The sequence below is a fragment of the Euprymna scolopes genome, chromosome 16, assembly GCF_053919585.1.
Source record: "Euprymna scolopes isolate OS-2025 chromosome 16, ASM5391958v1, whole genome shotgun sequence".
Taxonomy (NCBI): Eukaryota; Metazoa; Mollusca; class Cephalopoda; order Sepiida; family Sepiolidae; genus Euprymna; species Euprymna scolopes.
The window spans coordinates 19,970,287-19,985,727 of record NC_136497.1 but is presented as its reverse complement, the minus strand read 5'-3'; the positions used below and the strand labels follow the sequence as shown (position 1 = coordinate 19,985,727).

The following is a 15,441-nucleotide window of genomic DNA, read 5'->3' as shown; positions in this document are numbered from 1 at the left end:
AGTTATATATATATATATATATATATATATATATATATATATATATATAAAATCCCATCATTTTTTTCACTTACCTCAAAGTTGTAAATAAAATTGGACATAAAATCATTATTATTATGTTAAAAAAATAAAATGAACAATTTTTCTTGATTTTTTTTTTCTTGGTAACATAATTATTTGAATTACAAAAAAACAAAAACCGAATTCTAAAAATAATTAATTTTAAAAAACTTTAAATGATATTAAATTCAAATATTATTTGATATGAAGTTTAAACAGATTTTTTTTATATAACAGGTTTCCAATATTAAAAAAATATATTCATATAATATAATATATGACCCTTGAGATAATAAAAATGGCAAAAGAAAAATCGACTAAAAAAAATTTGATTTGATTATTTAAAACGACAGAGGTTGAAATAAAAATTTGCGTTTTTTTTACCTAAATATATGGAAGCCTGTAAGGACAAGCATTTGTAGATACATGTATCAACAGAACATGTTAAAATTAATTTTATTTTATTAACTCTAGTCTGTGTAGTTCATTAAGAAAAATGTATTTGTTTTACAGAAGGTAAGTTTTATATTATTTTTTATCCATACCAAAAAAAAAAACGTTACTCCATTAACAATTATAATGCGAATGCTTATCCATAGAAATTAACACAAACACACAAAATGATGATGCCACTATTAATATGTGTACTACTGACGTTTTACACATCGCCGTGGAGGTACCTACTGATCTTGAAGAAAGCAAACAAATCAACAAAAAAATTCCATTTTTAAAACTAGGGGAAAAATCTTAAACGCAAAAATAATTTGTCAAGAATTTCGTTTATATTAAAAAATACAAATGAAGAACAGTCTCCATTTCTTTGTCAAAATGTACCTCCAACGCACGCAACAGTTTATCCCCCCTCATATGTAACACGGTGTAACTGTAATTTATGTTAATATTATCATCCTAACTTTTTTATCATTTAAAAGAAAAAGTTTCAAATAAACTGCTAATATTTAATAAAAAATTTTTACAGCATACAAAAATAATGAAAATGCGAGACTAAAATCATATTTACATTATCGATGCTTTAAAACAACGTTGTAATGATGTTTTTTAAACTGTTGACATACCCATATTTTAAAAATCTAGAAAAAATGAAATAATTGTTATATTTTCCTGAAATTTTCGATATTTATTCATTATTAAATAAACTTACATAATAAAAGTACGTTTTGTTAAATATATTAAAGGAAATATTTTTTTAGGGGTTCTACCCCTCCCCTCATATTTCATGTTTCGAAACTTAAACAAAATAAATGTAGGTCAATAAAAATTTCAACATTTTTTAAAGCTGAAAAGATAAAATAATTAAAAAATAGTTATATATATATATATATATGAAATCTCATTATTTTTTTCACTTACCTTAAAGTTGTAAATAAAATTGGATATAAAATCAATATTATTATGTTAAAAAAATAAACAGTTTTTCTTGATAAATTTTTTTTCTCAGTAATATAATTATTTGAATTACAACGAAAACATTGGAATTTTTAAAATAATTAATTTTAAAAAGCGTTAAATGGTATTAATTTCAAATATTATGCAGTATGAAGTTTAAACAGATTTTTTTATGTAACAGGTTTCCAATAATAAAAACATATTCATATAATAGAATATATGACCCTTGAGATAATAAAAATTACAAAAGCAAAATCGAGTAAAAAAATCGTGTGGATTTGATTGAATGCCGATGCTCAAAATGTATAATAGAATATATGACCCTTGAGATAATAAAAATTACAAAAGCAAAATCGAGTAAAAAAATCGTGTGGATTTGATTGAATGCCGATGCTCAAAATGTATAATAGAATATATGACCCTTGAGATAATAAAAATTACAAAAGCAAAATCGAGTAAAAAAATCGTGTGGATTTGATTGAATGCCGATGCTCAAAATGTATAATAGAATATATGACCCTTGAGATAATAAAAATTACAAAAGCAAAATCGAGTAAAAAAATCGTGTGGATTTGATTGAATGCCGATGCTCAAAATGTATAATAGAATATATGACCCTTGAGATAATAAAAATTACAAAAGCAAAATCGAGTAAAAAAATCGTGTGGATTTGATTGAATGCCGATGCTCAAAATGTATAATAGAATATATGACCCTTGAGATAATAAAAATTACAAAAGCAAAATCGAGTAAAAAAATCGTGTGGATTTGATTGAATGCCGATGCTCAAAATGTATAATAGAATATATGACCCTTGAGATAATAAAAATTACAAAAGCAAAATCGAGTAAAAAAATCGTGTGGATTTGATTGAATGCCGATGCTCAAAATGTATAATAGAATATATGACCCTTGAGATAATAAAAATTACAAAAGCAAAATCGAGTAAAAAAATCGTGTGGATTTGATTGAATGCCGATGCTCAAAATGTATAATAGAATATATGACCCTTGAGATAATAAAAATTACAAAAGCAAAATCGAGTAAAAAAATCGTGTGGATTTGATTGAATGCCGATGCTCAAAATGTATAATAGAATATATGACCCTTGAGATAATAAAAATTACAAAAGCAAAATCGAGTAAAAAAATCGTGTGGATTTGATTGAATGCCGATGCTCAAAATGTATAATAGAATATATGACCCTTGAGATAATAAAAATTACAAAAGCAAAATCGAGTAAAAAAATCGTGTGGATTTGATTGAATGCCGATGCTCAAAATGTATAATAGAATATATGACCCTTGAGATAATAAAAATTACAAAAGCAAAATCGAGTAAAAAAATCGTGTGGATTTGATTGAATGCCGATGCTCAAAATGTATAATAGAATATATGACCCTTGAGATAATAAAAATTACAAAAGCAAAATCGAGTAAAAAAATCGTGTGGATTTGATTGAATGCCGATGCTCAAAATGTATAATAGAATATATGACCCTTGAGATAATAAAAATTACAAAAGCAAAATCGAGTAAAAAAATCGTGTGGATTTGATTGAATGCCGATGCTCAAAATGTATAATAGAATATATGACCCTTGAGATAATAAAAATTACAAAAGCAAAATCGAGTAAAAAAATCGTGTGGATTTGATTGAATGCCGATGCTCAAAATGTATAAACATTTTAACCCCTCTCTTTACTTAAAAATTCACCAAAAATCAGGAAATAAACCAATTTTAATGAAATTTTCAGTATTTATCAAATAATGATCACGGATTATAATAAACTAATTATTTTTATTTAAATCTTACTGGAAATGTATTATTTTGTTTAAACAAAACATACCTTTACTAAAGTTATGGTTTTCTGTAGTAAAAAAAAATGAATGAATTTATTTTTGCTTTTTTTATGAAAATAAAGCATTGTAAATTATAAAAATTAAAACAAAATGTAATTTTTACAGGAACATTACGAAAAAATCCCCCTAAAATCCATATTAATGAATTCCATATAACTCGAAGAAAAATTAAGTACCGATATTATCATTGAATTAAGCATTGTTTATTTAATATTTTCACACAAAAAAATTATAATTGCAAAAAATATTTCTTTTTTAAATTACAGGTTTTGCATAATTTTTATACGTAAGCTTTGAATATTTTTCTTGCTTGCATGAATGTGAAACTTTCGGCATAAGTTAATTTTTATATAATCTTGAACAACAATTAACAAAATTTCATTTAAAAACAGGAACATAGAAAAATAAATAAATTAAAAATGGTAAAAATGATACAAACGTTTAGGATATGAATGTACGGATGCACGTGTGGGGGGAAAAAAGTAAACCAGCGCCCCTACCTCCTTTTAATTATATGACATTATTTTCAAACAGTCTTTCGGTTGACTGAAATTTGGGGCTTCTGTATAATTCGTGTTTACAAAACCGTTTATTGCAATTTTGCGAATGGGAGATTCCCTCACTTTTTAGGCTAATTAAGGTATTTTTTGTACAGAGTGTGCTTTTTTTTTAATTTAATTCAATATTTTAGGACTTCACTAATTATCTTTGAAATAGATCCAGAAAACTAAGATTTATCTTTTAAAAAATTTTTACAATGAATTTATTTAACTTCAAAATTTAGCTGAATTGGTTAGCTCACCATGAAAACATTTTTCATAACTTTTTTTCACGTCTACAAATATTTTTCTTTTTGGAAATTAACTTTAGTCTTTAATCTTTCAAATACAATCAAAATGTAGTTGGAAACCTACAAAAAGTATGATAAATCGGCTTTTAAAACCATCTTTATTTGTCCATATTTGCCCGTACCTATCTAACGTGAATGGAGCAAATGTGACAAGTTGAATACTAATAAGAGTCTTCAGTATTACAGTATAATGATAATCAGATAATGTAGATTTTAAAGGAAATAGATTCACGTATATGTAGCTTTTTATCTATTAGTGTGTGTGTATATAATATATATATATATATGTATATATATATATATATATATATATATATATATATATATATATATATATATATACATACATAGAATATTGGTTTTACATCTTTAAATATTTTTAAAGAAAATAATAAGATATTTTATTTAAAAACGTTTTATTCATAGATAAATAATAAAACTATTTTTAAAAAGTAAATATTGAAATATTAACCCTTGAAAGATATTGGATTATTTTTACTTGGAATAAGGAAGTAAAATTTTGTTAATAGGCATATATATATATATATATATATATATATATATATATATATATATATATATATATATATATATATATATAACTTTATTCGATTGGAAAAATTTTAGAATAATTATAAAGAAGTGAACCATCGCGTAAATTCAATCAACTAAAATAAGATGGAAAACGGGGTGAGAAAAAGGAAAAACAATGGGGTAAGTTACATGTAACACATGTACAATTCAATAAAATAAATAAGTCGATTAAAAACAAGATAGTTAAAATACACCCGAAACGCTTTTCGTTCAGACTAACATTTTCAAGGGTCATAAGTCTGAAAATTATTATTTTTTAGAATATTTGGTAGTGGTATGGAGTAAGAGCGGAGAGGAGGTTAAAAAAAAAAAAAAAACCTAACTACCCTTGAAAATGTTAGTCTGAACGAAAAGCGCTTCGGGTGTATTTTAATGATCTTGTTTTTAATCGACTTATTTATTTTATTGAATTGTATATGTGTTACATGTAACTTACCCCATTTTTTTTTTCCTTTTCCTCACTCCGTTTTCCATCTTATTTTAGTTGATTGAATTTACGCGATGGTTCACCTCTTTATAATATATATATATATATAGTCATCAAATAAAAATTGTTATTTTTGATTATTGTACAAAGTAATATTTATTTAATCAAAATATGCAAATTGATTTTTGTTATGTAAGATTGTTTACTCAAATGTTTTTCTTCATTCACAGATAAGTTATAATGGAAATCGGACCTGTCAGATTAAAATTTACTGCTGAGAGCTTAGTGTTCTAATCTGAATGGAGCTGCATTTTGACAAGTAAATTGTTTTTAATACTTTAAATATTGAAGTATTAACCCTCAAAAGATATTGGATTATTGATTATTTGTTGGAATTAATAAACTTTGTTAATAAACATATATTTATTAAAGAACGATAGTCATTTTTGTTTATTATTGTGCAAAGTAATATTATTTATTTAATCAAACTATATGCAAGTTGATTGTTAATATATATGAGATATTTTTGTTATGTAAGCTTGTTTACCAATATTTTTTCTTTGTTATAGATAAGTTATATTGGGAATTGAATTTGTCACATAAAAATTTACTGCTGAGAGAACTTAATACAAATAATTTTAGAATTGACATATAAATGCATAATGATGAGGAACCTTATTCTTGCAATGTGTGCCAATTGCTGTTCAATTACTTGGTTTATTTTTGACTTGTTGGAATTGAGAAGTAAAACTTTGCTAATAGACACATATATTCATTAAATAAAGATGATCATTTTTGTTTATTATTGTGAAAAGTAATATTTAATCAAACTATATGCTAGATGAATTTTTAATATATATAAGATATTTTTGTTATTTAAGCTTGTTTACCAATATTTTTTCTTCGTTCACAGATAACAGTTATAGTGAGCATTGGACTTGTTGCATAAAAATTTACTGCTGAGAGAGCTTAGTACAAATTATTTTAAAATTAATATGGAAACGCTTAATGAGGAAGGACCTTATTCTTGCAACGTGTGCCAATTGTTGTTCAACTACAGATCAGATTTTAACCGACACGAACGAATACACACTGGCGAAAAACCTTATATTTGTCCAACGTGCAATGCTGCATTTTCACAAAAATCAAATTTAAATCGGCATGTAAAAACGCACACGGGGGAGAAACCTCACACGTGTCAAATCTGCGGATCAACGTTTGCTGGAAAATCGTGTTTAAAAATCCATGTCCGAACACACACTGGTGAAAAACCCTATTTATGTAAAATATGTCCGGCATCTTTCGCACAGAACGGCCAACTAAAACGACACACACGGACGCATGTAGGAGAAAGCGTTCATTTTTGCAACATATGCGCAGCCGCGTTTGCCAACATGTTCGAGTTAAAAGAACACATGCGGACACATAACGAAGAGAAACCATACGTGTGTCAGTTGTGCGCATATTCGTGTGCAACAAGCTCGGCTTTGAAGCAACACACAAGAAAACATACAGGTGAAAAGCCTTTTATTTGCAAAATCTGCAATAAAGCATGTTCGCAGAATTCAAGCTTAGAACGCCACATGAGAACTCATACTGGGGAAAAGCCATTTTCCTGTCGCATATGTGGGACAGCATTCTCGCAGCATTCAGGTCTGCAAAGCCACATGCGAACGCATACTGGAGAAAAACCATTTATCTGCAAGCTGTGTGGCTCAGCGTTTGCTCAGGGAGCCGGCCTAAATAAACACACACGATCTCACACAGGGGAGAAACCATATTCTTGTGATGTTTGTGGATCATCATTTTCTGAGAATTTCACACTAAAAATTCACATGCGAAAACACACAGGCGAACGTCCATATGCATGCCACATTTGCGGGTCGTCGTTTTCCAAAAGTTCAAATCTAAACAAACATGTTCGACGACACATCGGGGAGAAACCGAGTACGTGTCAGATTTGTGGAACGGCCTTTGCGGATAATTCTGATTTGAACAAACATATGAGAACTCATACCGGAGAGAAACCTTATTCTTGTGAAATTTGTTCTGCTTCGTTCACATGGAGTGGTAGTTTGAAAACACACATGAAGCGAACACACACGTGAGAAACACACATTTTATTTTATTTTTTACAAAGGGGTTACTACATATCAAGGCCTGGAGGCCACTCAAGGATAAAGGTCAATGTGTGTATTGTAGGACAGTAATGTAGTAATCGATTGTCATGGAAATTTGACAGAATTACATTATTTATGAGGATGATTCAATAAGAACTTGTTTATGTTGGACTTGAAGATGCCAATATTGTAGTCAGCTGAGATGCATGACCAGTAGAACAGAGTTTCACAGACGGGCAGTTATTGGAAAGAAGCTTTGTTGAAAGAACACACACGTGAGAAGCACACATTTTCTTCCTGCAAATGTATTGTCCTTGAAAGAACACACATGAACTCGCACTTTATTCTTAATCCAATGGATAGCGCTTCTAATCCAAAGATCATTGGTTTGAATCCCCTCAGAGATGATTTCAGGTTCTTGTACAATATTTATGTCTGCCTCTTCAAGCAGTTCTGATTAAATAAATACAGAACACACTAACTGCCTACTAAATAATCTTAAGTAATCCAATTTACCACTAAATGCCTATAAAACACAACCTTATGTTCCGTTAATCTTTTTGTACTTAAAATGTATAATCAGATACAAATATAACTCACAAAGAGTTGTATGCAAGAAGGAGATTTTGATGTGCAATCAGAGAACAACTCATCACGCTGATAGATATTGCAAAATGTTTCACATAGAATCGGACATGCTAAATGGGCAATGGAATCAATATCATAACAAAAAGAAGTTATTGAAGATGATACTGTCCTTTGAAATAGAGTAGAATGTATTATCATGACTTTACTCTCTTCAAACTTTCAGAAAAACACATAAATTATTGTCTGGAATGTACATTCCTTCACCATTTTAAACATTTAAGTCCTAACAATCTGATGTACTTGTGAGGCTTTGTTAAAATAAAAAAAAACCAACCATAGTGCCATTAACACTAAGGACAAGTGGATTGCCTTGTTCAAACAGCTGTCCAGGCATCTTTGAAGGACATTATGAAATCTGCATACTCCTGGTCTAGATCTAGACTGGAAGTTACGGTGAGGATTAATGACAGATTTTCTGAGTGAGCTGTATTCGGCAAGAGGTGCACTTTTTAATTTTGAGAATAAATCAAGTATAAGCAAAGATATGACTTTCTTTCTCTTTTTACAAAAAATGTCAGATTTGTCACTAACAACCTACATTTTCTAATTATGTTATATGTGATTATTTTTCTAACTTTAATAAAACAAAAGTAGTTTCTATTTAGGATTCTCCAATTTTGCATAGTATGAAGAATGCAATTTTAATGATTACTTGACAAGGAAAGTTAACTCTGCAATCGCCTTTCACCTGAATGAATTTTGCAAAATAATAACAACTATATCATTGGGTATATGGTGACTATAGCAAAATTCATTATATTTTGTTGCGATTTGTAATGTTTTTCGTGTATCGTTCAAATAAATATGTAAAGTTCAAATAAATTACGATTAAAAAATAAAAATAAATAGGGAATTTTACTTTCATAGTTCTTATGTCCATTGCCATTTGTTTTTCTTACATTGTCCTCATTAGCTGTGAAATGATTATTTCCTCTCATATTTATTTCCTTCAACCAATGAATTTTCTTTTCTGTTTGAAAATCTTTTTTGCGTTCTTCCGTGGCTACCGTAATATGATGGCCTAGCAACGACTATAATTTAGTCTGGTGACGTCATGAACATCGGTCTGTTGAAATTTGGTCATGTGTCTCATTACTAAACCGGAAGTTGGTTTAAAGTTTTGGAGGGTTAAATAAATTTAAACATGCCGTCGAGATGTATAGTTCCAAAATGTCGAAATAACTATGAAAATGGACCAAAAGTTACTGTGTTTTCATCTCCCAAAAAAAGGAAATAATTTACCAGTGGATTAATGCAATAAAAAGAAAGGATTTTACTTCATCTAAATATAGCAGAGTAAGTGTTAAAATGTTTGAGATATTTAAAAAAAAACAAAAAAAAATGCGCCTTTTTTATTTATTTATTTTTTTAGAACATATTTTAAAATAAAAATGAAAGTATGTATATAAAAAATGAATTTTACATGTAATTTAAGTTATGTGCTGAAATAAATTATTATTTAGAAAATTATTTAAAATGGGGAGTATGGTGAAAATATGTACTTTCACATAACAATTTAATAAAAGCGATATCGTAAAAACGGAATTCCTTGTTTAAATAATTCTAAATAAAAAAATCATTTATCTTTTTACTTCAAATATTTTACTGTGCAATATTTATATCAGCGTGAAATAGATTAAACTTTTTTTTTAAGTTTATGACCGTTTTTGTTATTCCAAAAGTTTATTAATAATTATTTGTGGTAAATGTCGTGCCCCTGTAGGTGTCAGAATTTTGGAGAATATACTTCCAAAATAAACTATTAAAGTTGTTTAAAAAAATAATAGAAATATTATTTTTTTATTTAAAAAAAAGTGTTTACAAAATGCTGGAAATAAAAAGATAATATTTCTATTATTTTTTAAACAATTTTGATAGTTTATTTTGGAAGTATATTCCATAAAGAAAATAAACAACCCACTTTAAATGGAGAAATTACGAATTTTGTATATGTTATTCACAGTTTTGTGTTAGGGTTGTCAAAAATTCCCCCAAAATTCTGATGCTGCTAGTGGTGCTGTAAACGAAAATAACGTTTAAAATTACGGCAAACGAGTAGTTTACAAGATATGAAGAAATGTTAGTTTTAAAAAATGGGGGATCACTTTTCTATAAAAATTTAACGTAAAATGAGCACCCACCTTATGGCCATCGTTTTTTTTTTTAGGGTGCTTTCTTTTTGACAAATAAAAGCGAAGAAAAATGAGTATGGCCACCTTTATGTTGGGGCTTGGGAGTAAACGTACAATGAACACAGTTTAACGTAAAATGACCACCCCCTTTCGAAAGTGTAAACAGAATTTTTGTCATGGAGAGGGGGTCAACTGTAGGTGCTCATTTTATTTTAGTTGTGTTCATTCCTACATCAAAGAGGCACTTCACCTTGTTTGAAGCGAAAATGTAATTTTAAAAAAGTTGCTCATTGCCTATGTAAAAACAAAAAAAAAATTGGCCATAAAGTGGGTGGTCCTTTTAGGTTAAATTACCCTCCCCCTTTTTTTTTAAACTAACATCTCTTTATGTCTTGGAAACTACTAGTTTGCCATAATTTTAAACGTTATTTTCATTTTCAGCACCCCAGAAAACCTATAAAAGTGGTAATTTAAAAGGATTTTTCGATGTGGGAATAATTCTGCACATTTACCTTATTTTTTTTATTTTATTGTTTTTTGTCATATAATTTTCTTTTTTTTTTGTATTAAGTCAAACATGGTACGATTTTCTTTTAAATTATTTCTTTAGGTATGTGAACTTCATTTTCAACCTGAAGACATACAGCGAGAGGCATCAGCATTTGATGAAAGGATTGGAAAGACAATTAGTGTTAAATTAAAAAATCCCCATCTTAAGGATGGTGCTATTCCTCGAATATTACCATCGTCATCAACCACTTTTAGAGAGTCTCCTAACGCAAAGAAAATGCGTTTAGAAAATTATGCTCTTAAGTGTGCATTATGTGAAAGTGTTGCTGACGAGTTAGAGTTACAGAAACGTAAAATTTTCCATAATATTGATGATTTAGAAAAAAATTAACGTTTATAGATAAAAATTATTGGACTTCTATTAGGCAAGACAATACCGTCATTATATGCCATATAAAGAGATGCCCATGCCCCAAAATAAAAATGTCTATGGTGATTGAACCGGACTTGGCCATTAGAGTATTCTGTAGTGATGTGGAAATGAGTGCTATAGGGGAGTATAGAATTCCTAAACATGTAACAGAGGAAAATACTCTGCAGATTTTGATGGAAAACATGAAAAAAATGGACATCAAAAAACAGGAAATGAAAACTTCTAATATAAGTTCTTTATTAAAATTAATCTTATCATTTTTGCTATTAGTGCAAGATGAATCATTTAAATATTTTAATGCTATTAAGTTCATATATGAACAAATTAACATAATGACAATGAGTAAGGTCCATTATTCGAGTGAAATGATGGTATTTTCTTCCTTATTATATAACTGCTCCCCTAGAGGGTACAGACTGTTAAGAGACACTAAAATGTAATTTTACCATGCTATTCAACCATTCGAAGATTAACCTTATCAACTTCTATGAATCCTGTCATTGAACAATACAATAACAATTTTCTCATGTATATTAAAAGTAAGTTCAAGTTACTAATGCAGAATGACATCACAGTATCTTTACTTGTTGATGAAATACATCTCAAACCTTATCTTGATTATAAAGGTGGTAATATTGTTGGCTTAGCTAACAACAGCAATGAACCTGCCACAAGTGCATTTGCTTTTATGCTTAGCAGTGTATTCTCACAATATAAGGATGTTGTGCATGTTATGCCAACTAAATGTCTTCTAGCTGAGAACTTATTTGACATAATTAAACGTGTAATAATTGGCTTAGAAGATATAAGGTTTAAGGTATTATCTGCTATAACAGATAATAATGCGATAAATAAAAAAACTATGTCTTTCTTTTGTAGTCCATCAAAGCTTTCAATTGTATATCCCCATCCAGTTAGAACGTCTAGCCCTCTTTTCTTCTTATTCGACTCAGTGCATATATTAAAATTCATTAGAAACAATTGGCTTGGCCAAAAAGATGAACGTAAATGCATGATGTTCCCAAAGTTTTGTTATAATGGAAATCATGAATTAGATAACATCCAAATGGTCCATTTTCTAGTTTACATAAACTTTATGCCCTAGAATCTCAATCACTTGTGAAATACTGCGATAAGTTGACTTCAAAAGCTCTTTCTCCGACTACTTTTGAAAGGCAAAATGTTAATTTGGTTTTGCAAATTTTCAACGAATATACTATTCAAGGTTTGCTAATCTTAGGAAAACAGGAATGCTTGCCAAATTATGCAGAAATCGCAGAATACATTCAAATATTTTATATTTGGTGGACAATACTGAATATGAAAACACCATATAAAAGTTGTCGACTTCGTAATAAATATGCTAATCCACTTACATTAAATAGTGATAATTATAGTTTCCTAAATGTGTTCTGTGACTGGTTAGAAACTTGGAATAGCATTCCTGGAAGAACTGGTAAGTTAACAAAGGAAACATATACTGTTTTGCACCATACTACTTACACAATTTTAGAATTGACTAAATATTGTATAAATGTAGTGAACATGGTGTATATATTACCAGGAAAGTTTCAGACAGATAACCTTGAGGCAAGGTTTGGCCAGTATCGACAACTTAGTGGAAATCAGTATAATATATCGATACGTCAGGTGTATGAATGTGAAAAAAAAAACTCAGAATGTTGTCAGTTTTAAAATTGAGCTTACCAATTAATAATCGAACTATTGAATTGAAAAATTTAAAAGAAACTAACTGGGATGAAATGACAAGGGAGCAAGAGTTACATGTTATAAATTTAACATAGATGTAACAGAAGATGATGTTAATCAATGCAAGGAAGTACTTCCTGTTATATTATACTTAGCAGGTTATTGCTGTCATGCAGTTTTCAAAAAACTGAAATGCAATAGCGGCAAAAATTTAATATCCGGGAGAGAGGCTGTTGAAGAAATAGCTGAATTAAACAGTTACTTTCAGGGTATTAACTTCTCTGCTATACCCAAATGATATAACTAATAATTTTGTCTTATATAATTACATAGTTATAAACAAACTTACAAAATGTGATTCTTTTTTACATTTGATTCATCAGAGAAAATTAGCAATGTACATAACTTTAAATATTTTGGCTGATCAAAATCGATTATTTCATGTTGACTCTTGTGATGAGGGTCACACTATTCAGCAAATTGAAAAAATGCTGATATGGAGTTCATCGAATTCCCTTATAAACAATTTTTGCCGCAAAGAGAATGACAATATTAGTAAAAATATATATATATATATATATATATATCAGAAAAAGAAAAATTCAAACTTTTAATTAAATTCTACAACAGATTTTTGAAAAGTTTTAATATTCAATGTTTGAAATATTTCTGCCTTAGTAACTTTGTTTATATTAACATTTGTTTGAATTTAATTTTTAACTTATTGTTTGTTATTCAGTTAAACTAATTTATTGTTATTCAGTTAAACTAATTTATTGTTTGTTTTTCAGTTAAACTAATTTATTGTTTGTTATTCAGTTAAACTAATTTATTGTTTGTTTTTCAGTTTTGATTTTTAAAATATTGTTTTTTTTTTATTTAAAAATTATTTATTATTCATTTTTATTTATTTCTATTGAATAAACTTCAGTTTCATACAAATCAAATCGTATTCCTTTTCTTTTTAAACTTTTTAACAACTTTTCTACCTTTCAATTCGTTCTTTATTATTAATATTTTTATTATTAATATTGGATGAGTTTCAGTACAAAGTATCATTTTTATCTTTTTTAATCCAATTTTGAAGTTTTCTAACGCTTTCTGTAAAAAATGTCTACTCATTATCGACAGTCTGTGTTCCACTTATCTTGCTTGCTAGAACCTAGGGCGATGACCTCATTTTTCAGCTGACAGGCCATCTATGACGATGGTCACGGTTCTTCACAATTTAGTCAAATATACAAAAGACACCATTGGTACAATTAGTTGACTCATATTGCTTCATTGATGCAATCATGGAGTTCTTTTATCAACAGTAGAAATGACTTATTTTATATTGACTGTATACACTAAAAAAATTATTAACCATGTTTTAGATTTTAATTAGCTTTGTAGAAAAGTAGAAGTTTCAATTCATTTTATTTTTAAGTGAATTAGTTTTCCCAAAGTAAAGTTTACTTTAGGTCTACAATATTTAGCTATGTAAACTCTATCATTAAGTAAGATTATACAGCTTTAAAATGTCAAGTTTCTTGTTCAAACAGAATCTACATGAATCATTTAAAAATTCCAAAGATTTTTTATTCTACGACCTAAGACCACCCATTACTCTTAGATTTCCCAATATACTTAAATAGTGATGGATAAGTTTGTGCTTATTATAAGTAAATGTGCTTTTGTGATTATATTTTTTAAGGAACCGCAAACATAATGTTGCATGATACAAATAAAAAGAGACAATATTTTAAACATGTTTAATCATACTGACATTTATGCAAAACATGCTGTCTGTGCAAACTGTTGTGTGGAAAGCTGTAAGCATAACATTCTCACAAAACCAATCTATGCTAATCACCAAAGATGGTGTAAAATTTCAAATAAGGAAAAGGAGGAAACTATTATCTAAACGAGTGGTGTGACAATATGAGGCATGACCTGAACATATGGCACAAAAGTTTCGATTAATGTAAAATTCTCAATATTTTGAAAATGCTAAGTATTGTTGAGGGAATGACCATTACTTAAAAATACAGTACCATACCACCACCATGTGAAAGTTATACTCTTGGGAAAATGCAAAATGTGCAATCAAGAAAAGCAGACAAGAAGGCCAGATTTCCTATAGAACATTGTGATTTGGTGGGAGGAATGCAGCTTGTTAGTATGAATGAATTCAAGTATTTCATAACATTCACTAACAACTATTCAAGAAGAACAGCATCACAGTTGACGCTACAAAACAATTTTTGGCTGATAGTGCTCCTTACAGAAGTGTTAAAAGATTAAGAAGTAATAATGGTTCTGAGTTCATATTAAGAGAATTCAAGTCACTTCTTCTTCGACATGATATCCATCATGCTAAAATAGGGATGCTGAACAAGGATGGAGTATGCTATTTGAAATGTTTAGATGAATGCTAATTCAGTCTCATTTAACTCACAAGTTGTGGCTAGATGCTTTTCTTTGTGTGACTTATATTCGTAATAGATATTACAATCACCAAATGAAATTAACACCTGTGAACGAAAAGTTGAAAATATGAACATTTTTGACACATGTTACGCCTATGTGCAAAATAAAACAAAATTAAGTCTCCAGTCAGAAAAGGAGATTTTCTTGAATATGACAAATATAGTCCAGCCTATTTCAATGTAAAGAAACCTGTAAAAAATGTGGTTTCGTGACTTTT

The 15,441-nt window shown here is 28.6% G+C and overlaps 1 protein-coding gene across 5 annotated transcripts in view; it reads left to right on the top strand.

The window, feature by feature from the left end:
• Nucleotides 1-15,441, top strand: part of LOC145295863 (uncharacterized) — a 47,859-nt gene that overhangs the window by 19,343 nt on the left and 13,075 nt on the right. For 3 of the 5 annotated variants that reach the window (XM_080141596.1, XM_080141597.1, XM_080141595.1), the window contains exons 2-3: nt 5,430-5,518; nt 6,113-8,448. In XM_080141596.1, the coding sequence (XP_079997722.1) occupies nt 6,195-7,307 (1,113 nt within the window). In that variant the 5' untranslated portion in view covers nt 5,430-5,518; nt 6,113-6,194 and the 3' untranslated portion in view covers nt 7,308-8,448. Of the gene's footprint in view, nt 1-5,429; nt 5,519-6,112; nt 8,449-15,441 lie in introns of those variants that run through there. The other 2 variants (XM_080141598.1, XM_080141600.1) reach the window with 1 other exon arrangement.